The 13534-nt window shown below is 48.4% G+C and overlaps 1 protein-coding gene across 1 annotated transcript; it reads left to right on the forward strand.

Moving 5' to 3' along the window:
• Positions 1-1327: 1327 nt before the first annotated feature.
• On the forward strand, positions 1328-11637 carry tcp11l2 (t-complex 11, testis-specific-like 2). Its single transcript, XM_084483206.1, has 10 exons — positions 1328-1448; positions 4944-5136; positions 5657-5789; positions 6106-6226; positions 6696-6919; positions 7243-7379; positions 7567-7739; positions 9033-9214; positions 9729-9901; positions 10298-11637. The coding sequence occupies exons 2-10, from the start codon at positions 4965-4967 to the stop codon at positions 10585-10587; spliced, it is 1605 nt and encodes a 534-aa protein (XP_084339332.1). The 5' UTR covers positions 1328-1448; positions 4944-4964; the 3' UTR covers positions 10588-11637.
• The last annotated feature ends 1897 nt before the right edge of the window (positions 11638-13534 follow it).

Below are 13534 nucleotides of genomic sequence, written 5' to 3' on the forward strand. Positions count from 1 at the left end.
CAATTCAGTGAGAAACATGGGCCTGTGCTTCAAGCAACTGTTGGTTAATTTATCCCCTCAAAAGCAGCAGAACGAGGGTCAGAGCATGTAGAGATGAATCAAATAAATCATTCCTGAAACTGACGACATTTGGTTGTTTAACTTTAGTTAAGTTAAGTTATCCTTTATTGTCCCTTTTTGGGGGAAATTCTTTCTCTGCTTTTGACCCATCCGGTAGCCGGTGAACACAGGGGGGCTCACCGGCACACCCGGAGCAGCGGGCAGCCGCAGTGCAGCGCCCGGGGAGCAGGTGGGGGTTTCAGGTGCCTTGCTCAAGGGCACCTCATCCGTGGACCAGGACGTAGGAGAGTGCTGCACAAATACGCCCCCCGTCCATATTTTGCCTACCGGTAGGGATTCGAACCGTAAACACTTAACCAGTAGGCCACGGATGCCCCCCCATGTTTTTGGATGCGCTTTCTTTTTCACCGGTTGTCCTTTCTTCTTGGTGTCCGATTTACATTTGAAGTTGACCCTTTTTTAGTTTTTTGTTGTTTGTAGAAATGGTCAGGAGTAGGCTATCCAAGCCAATATAAACTATCAGCGGGGGACGGTGAAGTTGAAATAAACGTGTTAATTGCGCTGGAAATGTCCGTCTTAACGGCACTTCTAGCGAGGGTTTTCGACTAGCAACATTGGACGACAAGGAAGCAATCCAAGCAGCTTTGACAAGGAACGATACATCACTATAGCTTTATGCTGTAATGTTTCTAACCCCCCGATAACATAGGAATGGAACAACCCGTTGGCTGTGACCGCCAAAATTAGACATTACCTGTTAACATGTCACACAAATATAATAATACATATGCTTGGTAGGTATATAGTATGATAGTGATGGGCCATCACTACTATATACTGTGTATATTCTTTACAATAACGTGTGTGTGTGTGGGGGGGGGGGGGGGGGGGAGTGATTTTGTCTTCATTTTCGATACAACCCATCAACTAGGCAACGTATGTTTTATATTTTATATATATTATATATTTTTTTTTTCCACCAAATAAAAACGGGGGTATTATTTATACCTGAGGTCATATCCGTAAACAAGTCTCTGGGCCATGTGAAGTGGAGCGGAACGTACTACATTAGACGACGGGATATACTCTATTAAGACAACTTTTGGTCCGACTCATGTCAACATGTTTATCATTAAAATGTTGACGTGTTGTTTATTATGTAGTGCTTCATCTAATATGGTAAGAATATTCCCCTTATTATTCGATGTTATTCGTATAACACGACGTACAGCTCAAAGTCGCTCCCCTGCTGGAGGAATGGTTCGTCCTCGTACTTAGAGGCCAGCTGGAGCAGAGCGAGGACCTTTAAACGACGAGGAGCACCGCAGACCGTCCGGACTTAATCCAACGCGTTGGATTAAGTCTTCTTTAACGGAGACCTTAGTAAGGTACGAGGCTGATATGTTCATATGTAATGTCACCGTTCTATGTTAACCATCGTCACTTTGTGGGGTTCTGCGGTAACTTCCTGGTAGTTTTCTAGTAAAACCAGATCGCTCTGCTGTGTTGTTCCGCGGAAACGACCTCGAAAGGCTCTCTACTGGAAACGTTGATATTGACAACACAGATTTTCCTGCATTTTATTTGAAAATAATCTGTTTTGTTTGAAAGTGGAACGTGTTACATGACAGTTGTGCACTGCACATAAAGACCGTGACATTACAACAATCACACAAATAAACGTGTCAACCGAGCCTGCAGGTCCTAACAGTGGAGTTGTTGTGTTACATTTATAGATGTTTGTTTACATGTATATATGTGTGGTTGGTCTCATCGTGCAGGACTCGGCTCTGCTCGTCTTTGTTCGAGTGTTTATCGTTCTTTACTCTGGCACGAGAGCTCTTGTTTTGATTCTGCTGCTGAGCGTCACGTGGTCTTATAAGGGACGTGGTCGTGCACCAACGAGATCCCGCATCAGGGGGAAGGACGGATGGCTTTAGCCAATGGGGAATTTATTCTTAGTTTGGTCCCGCCCCCTCATTGAGCTAAGTTAACCTATATGGATGGATGGGTTGAATAGATACACGATCACATGCAGTCTGCATATGATGCAGTGGAAAAGGAATTGTTTCTTATGCGGCAATGCAACTAAGAAATATATATATTATAATTATTCCAACTGCTGCAAGCTTACCACGGTAGAATGCATTTAACAGTACTTATGGCCCTAATATTGAAAACTAGTTGGAATAATTATAATATATATATATAATTATAATGTATATGACTGATTATTTTGATGTCAGGATGTGTGTCTGTCTGTTTAAAACACACACACACACACACACACACACACACACACACACACACACACACACACACACACACACACACACACACAGAGTTAGTTGTGTGAGAGAGTTAGACAGAGACAGAGGGGGGTAGGGTACTACCCCCTGACTCGGTGCATCACTATCTTTAACCCAGGCTTTAAAGATAGGGTCCCAATGGGCTGGCATCTCGTGCCACAGATATGCTGACCGCAGAAACACCCAAAGTCTTCTCCCGGTCCCGGTGGATAAGAATAGCTTGTGATGGTGGGGAGATACTATGACAGAGGAGGTGGATCCTTATGTTAAGTTCTCTTAAGGTTATAGGAGGCTTATTATATGGTATTAATTTGACTAATATCTTCACTGCTGGCCTGCTCAGCTGTGTCTGACTGAAGCACAAGGTGACCTAGTTTTGTGTAGTGCTGTTACCAGTCCATGGTTGTATCATATCAGCCTCATAAATAAATGCATTTAATAATTATACAGATAACGGTGTTATTGAACTGAAAAAAGAAAAGAGAAAGAGAGAAAAGAGGCATTCGTCAAGGAGAGTGTAAGGCTCTTTTATGTAACAGGATCTCTTGACGGTTTGTAGCGGCTGCGAGGGCCGCGTTTCCATGGAAACAGGTTCTGTGTCAGACAACACAGGTGGGCCCCAACGTCTGCTTAGGAGCCCTCGTGTGTGTGTAAAGTCTTTGTCTTGTTAAACTGAATTGTGTGCCAACACAATTCACAATTCAGATACAACGGGCTTGTAAGCATAGGATCCTTTTTGAGGCGGTTAAAGTCTCGCTGGTTTGAGATATAAAACCGGAACAGTTACCGTGACAACAAGACTTAAGAGTTTGGGTTTTGTTTTGCTCAAACTGTAGAACCGACTTTGTTGGTTCTACTGACTTGGTTATAGTAAGAGGGGGAAAAGTATCACTTTCAATCGTTTGAGTGAAAGTAGTTGAACTTGTCCAATACCAATAAAGTGCATTGTACTACGAATGGAGACATGATTCTCGTAATTTTGTCAATAACAAAATCCGATTCTCATTTGAAACTACTCAGCGACGACTACACAAACCCTGTGGACCTTGAGACACAACATACGTAATCTAGAGACTGTGTTCCACCAAGTAAATAATCTGATCAATCTTCACCTAACCCTCTGGACCCCCAGACCCCCCCACCACCATTCTCTACTAAGCGTTGACGACGTCACCAAACTTTCCTTAAAGCTCTTGCCCCCCAATCCCTGGATCAGTCCTCCCTCTCATCCCAGGCTGTGCAGTCTTTGAAATCTTTACCTGAGAATTTAGAAGTGATTGGTTGCATTGGAAACTTCCAACCGTACACAAAAGCGTGGTTCATAGACCCCTTAACCGTTTACAAACCATGGTAGATTGGTAGGCAGAGTGCGGCGCAATGAGGCAACACCAGTGGGACAAAGTGCAATGGTTTGGTAATGTGTGCAAGAAGGGCACCTGCCACCAAAGTTCAGGAATTCAACCAAAACAAATTGACTTTAAAAATGGTGGACTGATTTCTAGATCCGTGTGCAAGTGAGTAGGTAGAAGAATTGAGCAACCGGCTATGTTCAGTGGATAGGCATGTATGCACGATTTTCCTTGAGCAACCTAGCATGTACACTAGACATTAAGAGCATACAAGTCTCAACATGACGCTGTAACAGTCAGGCTTCCTGCTGGTGTAGTCCCGGGACAAATACGAATAAGAGAACAGATCTATCATCGATATTACAAAGTGTTTACTTGGATGTTTTAATGAAGTGAGAATGCATCTGATCTTCTCTCTCTCTGTTCTCTTCTCTACCGCTCAACACAGCCACTGTCATTTGAGAGAAAAACTTTGATGTGATAAATGATAATTCGTTTTTAACACTTAATAAATAGCAATGAGGTTTTATTAAACCCCGGTAGGATAAAAGCAATCCGAGGAAACACACCATGGCTCCAAATTCATGGCTGGTCACTGGGTTCTGACGTCGATGGTATAACTGCCCTAAGGCTTTGTTAAGGGGACATGGTTAAGGGGACATGGTTTAGGGAAAATGGTGGACCTGACAGCAGGCCGGCTCTATCTCCAGCCCACAAGTCACTGGGCGCTAACGATAACACTATCTGTGTTCGCGGACAGAGCGTCAAACATCCTCCCCAGACAAGGACAATCGTAGGCATGAGGCCGCGGTCGTGGTGTCATATTGCCTCGTCCGCCTGAAGCCGTTTCCTCACACAGGTTGTTGCGAACCGGCTGGTGGTCCCGCTGTTGTGGTGTAGAACCAAAGGCCCGTTGGTCCGCGTGTCATGGGTTTGGTTCTTAAAACCAAACCCATGACAACCGGTCATTTTGATGCTGCCCAGAGTGAATATCTGAATGAATGGGGGAATAACGGCACTTTTGTTTCCCAATCTGCCGCATATCTTTCTGATGACATAGTCATCTGTAAAAAAAAAAGTCTGTAGAAAAACACATCTGAAATTGTGTATGAAATGAAAGTGGAAAGTCTTTCTTTGGATAAAAGCTTCTGCTAAATGCCTTCAATGTAAATGTAAATACTAACAGACCCCCCCCCCCCCCCCCCCCTGTAACCCCCCCCCCCAGGCCCGAGCCCACCATCCCACCATGCCTCTGAACAACGAGCGCTCCTCCCCCTCCTCTGTCAGCTCAGAGGACACGTCCGGCCGGGACGAGGGCTCGCCGGGCCGCTGCCACAGCCTCACGTCGGCCAGCGACACGGACTGCTCCCGGGAGAGCTTCACCAGCGACTCCTCCAGCAAGAACAGCTCCCCCTCCTGTAAGACCGCGGCGTGGCATGAGCTGCATGCACGAGAGTTGTAGCATCTTATCCCAGCTATCTCTGTTCTGTACGGGGAATGGGTAAACCTAGCGATTGTTAGTGCTTGGCACTTGGTTCTATCAACATCCTTACTGTACCGACAGCGATATATATACGTTGTTTCACGACTTACAAAAAGTACATTTGTCAGAAGAAACAGAAACAAGATTATATCGCTGTCGCTGCAGTAAGGTTGTTCATGTTAGCTAGGATAAGACGCCACACAATGGTAAGCGCTATTTGTAAGTGGACATACAGTAGTACATACAATAAGTGCGTAAGAGGGGTGTGGGGGGGGGGGGGGGGGGGGGGGGTAAGGGCTATGCAGGTGAACTCTGAACAAGTGAGTCTTGTTTTGACATTGATTACATTGATTGGCTTGGGCTACAGCTATGACAACCATACAACTATGACTACTAGGGGGTGTTTACATTCTACTTAACATCATCTTTTGAACCCATCCTTGGTGTCATGACAGCCAGCCCCCCCAAGAACATCACCCTGGATGACATGATGTCATCAGGCAAGGACCTCTCCAACCTCACCCTGGCCCACGAGATCATCGTCAACCAGGACTTCCACTTGGAGCCTCCGAAGCTGGCCCAGAACAGGTACACGTGGCGGCTGGACTTGGTTGCTTGTTCGATCCCGGGCCTCTCCTGAGCTGAGCTGAGATGTCCCTGAGCGAGACACCTCACCCTAATCGCTCCTGACGAGCTGGCTGTCGCCCTGCGTGGCGTTACCTGCCGACGGTGTGTGAATGTGTGCATGAATGGGTGAATGTTTGGCCATATTGTAAAGTGCTCTGAGTGGCCACTGGTTAGAAAAACACTGTATAAAGGCAGTCTTTTACTATTTATGTTAGAAAATGTTGGCAGGAAATAGTACGTTTGTCTGTCTCCAACGTCCCTTGTCCTCCTCTCCCAGTCTGGAGAAGCTGGTGAGGGACACGCTCCACCGGGCGTACTGGGACGTCCTGGCGTCTGAGCTCCACGCCCACCCGCCCGTGTACGGGCACGCCATCAAACTACTGGAGGAGATCAGGGAGGTCAGTCTGCTCTCACTTGGCCCTCATGACGAAGGTTCAGGATTACCCACACAACATTATAGTTGCGGTGTTGGCGGGTTTGCCCCGGATTAAAGTGCTGCTTTGGCCGCACTGGATGCACGGGGAACTCAAACTAGTCAACAGGTCCCTCACGCTGCCGTTACACCACTGTCTACGTCTGGTCAACACCACCGCTGTAATGACTGCGTCTCATTTTCACCATCGAACGAGCAGCCCACACATCCCTATGACCAAGTGGAAACAGCTGTGTCCATACTGCAGTTCAGGAGCCTATTTGAACACGCCAATTTCAATTGTTGGTTTTTCCAACAATTTAAATTGTTGGACAAACATAAATTCATGCTGTTTGAATCTGTTTAAATAACCATGCAAGTAACTCTGTTCTTAAACTTGCCTAACGTCCTGCCCCGTTTCATAATGTTATTATTATTATCCCACAATGCAACAGATTCTACTCTCCTTCCTGAACCCGGGGGCCAATCGGATGCGGACCCAGATCTCAGAGGTGCTGGACATGGAGCTGATTGGCCAGCAGGCGGCCAGCGACGCGGTGGACATCCAGGGCCTGGCCTCCTACGTCATCTCCACCATGGGCAAGCTGTGCGCTCCGGTCCGCGACGAGGAGGTGAAGGGGCTGCAGGAGGCCCGCGGCGACGTGGTCACTCTGTTTAAGTAAGCTTGATGTCACTTCACTTGTTCTACCGTCAGATTATGAGGAACCACAAGTCTTTAATTGTAATATAACTTACCATGAAATGGCTTTTGGGTGGCTTCATTCGGAAAGATCATCAAACTGCCCTATTGTGACACAACCAGATGGTACAGCCTACCACTGTCGGTTGATCGTACATCTTCATAGATCTGGGTGGGAACTCCCACTTGCGATGTCACCAGTGAATAGATTTCTGAACGGCTCCTCAGCCTCACACCGTGTTGTCCTTTACTGATGCGCCTCAAAGGAAGGACGTGAGACTCTGGTCTTCTGCCCTCTCTAGGGAGATGTTCCGGGTGCTGGACCTCATGAAGATGGACGTCGTCAACTTCACCATCCAGGGCCTGAGGCCGGAGCTCCAGCGACAGTCCGTGGAGTACGAGAGGGCCAAGTTCCAGAGCATTCTGGAGAAAACGCCCAGTGAGTTTAAGAAACCATTCCAATCCAGCAGTGAAGAAACAGGATGGACTAGTTAGGGTGTTGGACTCGCAGTCCGAGGTTCCCCGGTTCGAGCCCTGATCTCACCAGCCCGCCCGCAGGCCTCTAGATCCGACCTGCTCAGGAGCGGTTCCGATCCGAATAACTTCATGTGAGGACCTCCTTTCAGGTGCCCTGGACCGCACCACCTCCTGGATCAGGGGGGCCCTGGAGGAGCTGACCCCCCCTGGCCAGAGCTCCGGACCAGGGAAGGGCCAGAGAGCGCTGCCTGGACCCTTCCTGGTCATGGACACGGCTTTCCTTCGCATCCTCTCCTGGGACCCCGCCACCCTGTTCCCAGAGGTGGGTCCAGTGGTTCGACCCAAGACAGATCTTGAGTCTGAATTGAATTGTAAGGTCCGACCGAGCCCACACAATAGTACGATCGTAGAACTAAACGCGTGGAATTTTTTGGGAGGGTGTTAAAGACGATTTTTGTATGGTCAACTTTTTTCCGATGTATCTACACAGAAAGTAATGAATGATTGCATCCATAGTGGTAAAAAAAACATGGACAGACCTTTTATTACTGCTACATCCGTTTTGTTTTGGATGCCATGTTGTCTCTTCAAAGTGAGAGACTTTTAGTTATCGTTTAGGAAAACAATCAACCAAGACTCAAAGTCTTTCCCATAACCTCCAGCACCACACTGCTTTACACCCTAAAAGGGAAGTATAATAACAGATCATTTAATCTAATAAACACACAGATCGTTTGGAGGTTGAATCCATCATTCTCACTGCCACGTCTCCTAATGGAAAAGGCTGCAAATTAACGTCTGTAAATACGATTTGGTTTCTCCAATTATTTGTTCAGATTTCTCTAATTTTTTACGATTATGCGTCTGAACCTTTTCGGAATTACAATAAGTCCTGATTGCTTTAGCTACTATGCCATCTGTTCGATGGCTCTTTAGTAACTCAGATGTGGACAATCGTCTTCTATAGCTGCTCGAAGTGGGGTTGTAAGCTTTGATCTCAACGGCCCTTTGGTAAAGTGTCTGCTAGATGACTAAAGGTTAATGCCTACAAACCATACTTCTGTAGCACCATATAAATGTGTGTTGTGCTTTTATATATATAAAATATATAAAATATTTTATATATATAAAATATATATATATATATATATATATACTATTTAGCTATTACTTCACACTCCACAATAGGAAGGTGTTAGGGCATCTTGCTCAGGGAGAACTGCAGGACTGCAGACAGTGTGGTCAGAAACCAAAACGTGTGGGCTTGTAGTCAAACCCCCTAATGGACGGCATGTGGGCCAGGAGGTAGAGCGGGTTGGCTGGTAACCGGAAGGTTGCTAGTTCGATCCCCGGCTCCTCCTCCAGGCTGAGTGTCCTGAGTGTCTGAGCAAGGCACCTCACCCTGACTGCGCCTGACCCGCTGGCTGTCGCCTTGCATGGCTGACACCGCCCCGTCGGTGTGTGTGGACGAACGGGTGAATGTCTGGCAATATTGTGCAGCGCTCTGAGGTTAGAAATGGTTAGAAATATGTGGTACAAATGCAGTCCATTTACGTAACGGATACTGTTCAGGTGTGAGCTCCTTCCTAACGCCCCCCCCCCCCCTCCTCCTCAGACCCTGGTGACGGATGAGGGCCGGCTGATGGGGCTGCAGAGGGAGCTACGTCAGCTGGAGCTGGTGGCCCAGGTGCTGCTCATCGTCTACAGCGCCGTGGGCGGGCCCATACAGGGCCTCCCGTCGTTGGCCGAGAGACTCAAGAGGACGACCTGCGTCCTGCTGGAGGGGATGCACAGCCCGTTAGTACACGCATGCATTAATGCACTCACTCGTTCATTCAGTCATTGCGACGCTTAAAGGTCTTGTAGGTAAGATTGAGGAGATACCATTTGAGTGTAGATTGTTAGAAGTGGTATAGATAGTTTGTTTCCAGTCGACTGCCCCTCCCTGTGTATGAGACGTTTAGGATCAGGACCGTCCCCGGCTAGTTTCTGACCAATCAGAAATGCAACCTCAGGCATAGAGAGGGGAGGGAGCAGAGTGGGGGGGGGGTTGTATTTATGGTTGTGATCTTGTTATCTTTAAACTCCTGCCCTCTGTCTCCCTTTTTTGCTCTCTCTCTTTACGACTCTTGATTACCTTCAGCAGCAACTGCACAACCCAGTCAGATGGTTGATGTAAGAGTTGGATGTAGATGGTCTGTGGTGGTAGGAGGCTGAGGTAGCTGCTGATGCTACTGCTGTTACTACAGTGCTGGGACGTACGCACACGTGTGACGCTGTCCTGTCCCCCCCCTCCCTCCCCCCCTCTTAGGGACTTTGACCTGGAGGAGGCTCTCCGGGGGGTCAGCGCCCAGCTCTGCGGGGAGCTGAGCCGCTCGCTGACGGAGCGGGGGTACCCGGGCCTGTCCCCCGACCTGCAGGCCACCCTCACCGGACAGGTCCTCAGCGTGGTCCAGGAGGGGAACCCCGTCCGCAGCCTCGTCGGTGAGACCTCCCACCCTCCTCTCAACCAGGAGGAACGTCTGGAGACTAGAACTCTCCTTCTTACTCCGCCTCAGAGTAAACTCTCCTAACCCTTTCTTGTTTTCATGGATTCTCCTCCTCCATGGATTCTTCCGATTTACTTTTCAACCACTGGTTAATTTTCCATTTTCCAATTTTTTTCCAGCTTTCTGAATTTAAACTTGCTCAGGGTGAAAAAAAACAACAAGTTTTTCTGAGTAGGGTTAGGGTTAGAGAACCATTTGAGAACCACTGGTCTAGACTATGCGGTCTTGATTGAAGACCGCATAGGCCTCAGCAGCTTGTGTTCTAAGAGCTTCTCTCCCTTCCCTCCCCCTCTCTCCCTTCCCCCCCCCCCGCCCCCCCCCCCCCCTGCAGAGGAGCGCGTGCGGCAGTACTTCCTGTCCCTCATCTCGGCGCCGGCGCCCCGGGCCGGTCTGGACGCGGTCCCGGCCGGTCTGACCGCCGTGCGGCCCGAGCTGGCCTCACTGGCCGCCCGCTTCATGGCGCTGGTGGACTTCAACCGCCGGGTCTACGGGCCCTTCTACTCCCGCGTCCTGAAAAAGCTGATGTTCGAGGACGCCCCGGCGCCGCCCCTTCCCCCGGCCCCGCCCTCTGCTGCTGCTGCTGCTGCTCCCACCGAGGAGACCGCCGCCAGCCCCAGTTAACCCGTTAACCAGTCCACCTCCCCGCCGTGCCCCGTCCACCCCCTCCCTCCTCCCTCCACCACAGACCTTGGCTCTAGCTATAATAGAGATTAGCCAGGGACAATATTACGGCATCTGTGCCTGCAATACCCCCCTACCGCCTCTAGGTGTCGCCATTTTTCACACTTTGGTTAATCAGGAGAACGCCCTGTGGACTGCAGTGTGTGTGTGGGGGGGGGGGGGGGAGGAGGTCAGAGGTCAGGCTCCTGCCCTCTCTTTCCTGGTGTTTTAAATCACGACCAATAGGACTTCCCATGTGGGGATTTAACTTGTTTAACTCGACGTTTGGATGAAAGGGAGGCGGCCTCCTTTTAAGTGTTGTGTTGGAAGAATCTAAAGGAGGAGGAAACAAGTTAAAATGCTGTTACTATAATAGGTAAGAGCAGAGAACAACTTTAATGTTCACGTTAACAAAAAGATGTAACATTTCAGATTGATGTTATGGATCACACAATGTGCTGGTATTTTTTTTTCTGCACAGATACGTTTAAAAAGCCAGAACACTAGGATGAGTGTTGACCTCGAAGAGGTGGCTGAAATCCTTCTGGTAACTTGATTAACTTGTGGTTAACTTGTGGTTAACAATTCAAAATGTGTTATTTTTATCCGTCAGACCGATGGAAGACACACCGTCCGATTCTGACTCCTTTTCAGGAAAGATGTTTGCGTTATCCGTTTGTTCATTAGTACAACGTTTATGGTTGTTATGTTACCCTACTTGTGCTAGTTTATTCAGTCAAGCATTTATCCCGTTTATTTACCGCTGGTAGAGATTTGTATTGGTTGTGTTTGTTTGTTTGTGTCGCGTTTGAGTGACGGCTGGTACTGGTCGTCATGGTGACGTCACTCGTATCTGCATGTGTCTTGCTGAATGCCATCCGTCTGCTCCGATGAGGAAGGTGAAGAAGGTGCTAAAGACCTGTTTATGTTTGGTGAAGAGAAGATATTTTGTCGATGACCCTTCTTTCTGTAATATTATATTAATATAATAAAATGTAATGGAAAAACTTGGATGATGTGTGAAGTTACTTATCAACTGAAGATTGGCGTTTTGACTATTGTGCGTTGTTCAAAAAGAAAAATATTACCAAACGGTTAAACCCTATCTTTTAGAGTTTAAAAGTAATGGCCATTGGAATTGATATGTGATAGCCCTCATAACCTTCAACCGTTTACATATCAGGTTCAACTGTGTAACAAAGTCCACCCTACACGCCAGATGGTTTCTAAGTAGTGCGGTACGGAGATCTGTTTGATATTGTTATGATCAGATAACAGGGCCTCAGTCCCAGGGGAGCTGTGTGTGTGTGTGTGTGTGTGTGTGTGTGTGTGTGTGTGTGTGTGTGTGTGTGTGTGTGTGTGTGTGTGTGTGTGTGTGTGTGTGTGTGTGTGTGTGTGTGTGTGTGTGTGTGTGTGTGTGTGTGTGTGTGTGTGTGTGTGTGTGTGTGTGTTGCTAAGCCTTTCCTTCTGCTTAACCAGAGCTCAGCCTTAATGAGAGATGAGCAGGTTCTAGGGCTTCACCAGGGAGGATGCATACTCTGAGATAGATTTAATTATGCAGTGATAGGACCCATTGGGCACTTTGTGTGAGGGTCTCAGCCAGCCAGCCAGCCAGCCACAGGTCAGGCGAATTCGCTTCAGCGACTCATTCGTGAAGCTTTTCATCTCGTCCAGCAGGTGGCAGTGTTGCTTCTTCAATCCGCCGAGTCGACACGAAAGTATTTTTGGTTTCATAATCTGACAGAAAACCCATCTAGTCCTCCAAAACAGACTCCTGGTCCTCGCTGAATAAATGATATTATTCAGTCCCACAGTCTGGTGATAAAAAGGATAACTTTGGCGGTGAAACATAAAAACTTGACCCCTTTAGGGGGTCATCAAAGGAGAGACCATCACCACATCAAACAACACCGCTGGATCCGAATAATAAACAATAAAGCGGAATACATTGAAGTGACAGAGCCGGTCTACAGGAATACTGATTCCACCGTGGAAGAAAAATAACTCCTCGACTCCACATGTCTGGCCAAACCAAGCGACGCATTTCAATTCACTCTTTAGCAAGGAGGATTGATATTCATATTTATGCCATGCATTAGAATGCGAGTCTAAGGCAGGGGGGTGTTGAATATTAAACCTTGTCAGGGGGAATGGTGTCGCACAGTGTTGTCCCGTCGACCTGACACTGACCTGGTTAGAGCCGCGGTGTAAAGGGACACACCGCCCAGACTCGAACCAACGGCCAACTGCCTTTATCTGACCACTCCGTTCTCCGCCTCTCGTCTGGCCCGTTCGGCAGAAAGGAAGTTGCATTGAAACACAGTGCGAAGACCACCTGCCATCTGCACAGCAGCATGTACGTTCTGCGCTTGCGCGAGATTCAGGCGCTAGTCTTGTGGTGCTGGCAGCACACAGCCAATCAGAGGCTCTATTCCTCAGACGCCAACACTCTCAGACTTTGCATGTCTGCGAGTCTGAGGTCACTCTTGGGTCTTCTTCATCAGACAGTCAAGGCTTTGCTCTCCAGGAGTGTGTGTGTGTGTGTGTGTGTGTGTGTGTGTGTGTGTGTGTGTGTGTGTGTGTGTGTGTGTGTGTGTGTGTGTGTGTGTGTGTGTGTGTGTCCTCCACGCCCCCACTCCATCATCACCACCGCATCCACCTCCTCTGTTCCCCCGACCAGGGGTAGCAGCTCTTGTCTGAAGCCGCCCTCCTCCGTCACCTCCCCTCACCTCGCTCTAAACGCTTCACCTCTGTCGGCTCGTTTTAAACGGTTTCCCCTCCCTCACCTCCGATAAACGCTTTACCTCAGTTCACCTCCCCGCGCGTCCCCATTAGAGGGACCGCGGCGAGACGGAGAAGCACTCTCTCCCTGCCCACGGCCCCTCCTTCCAGCCCAGGCTCCTCGGTG

The sequence above is a fragment of the Micromesistius poutassou genome, assembly GCF_964030765.1.
Source record: "Micromesistius poutassou genome assembly, chromosome: 18".
Taxonomy (NCBI): domain Eukaryota; kingdom Metazoa; phylum Chordata; class Actinopteri; order Gadiformes; family Gadidae; genus Micromesistius; species Micromesistius poutassou.

Excerpts from the sequence above, each read along its gene's own strand:
- tcp11l2 (XM_084483206.1), top strand. The coding sequence starts at position 4,965 with ATGCCTCTGAACAACGAGCGCTCCTCCCCCTCCTCTGTCAGCTCAGAG. Across the intron at positions 5,137-5,656 it reads CAAGAACAGCTCCCCCTCCT|CCAGCCCCCCCAAGAACATC; the intron begins GTAAGACCGCGG and ends GTGTCATGACAG. Across the intron at positions 7,380-7,566 it reads CATTCTGGAGAAAACGCCCA|GTGCCCTGGACCGCACCACC; the intron begins GTGAGTTTAAGA and ends ACCTCCTTTCAG.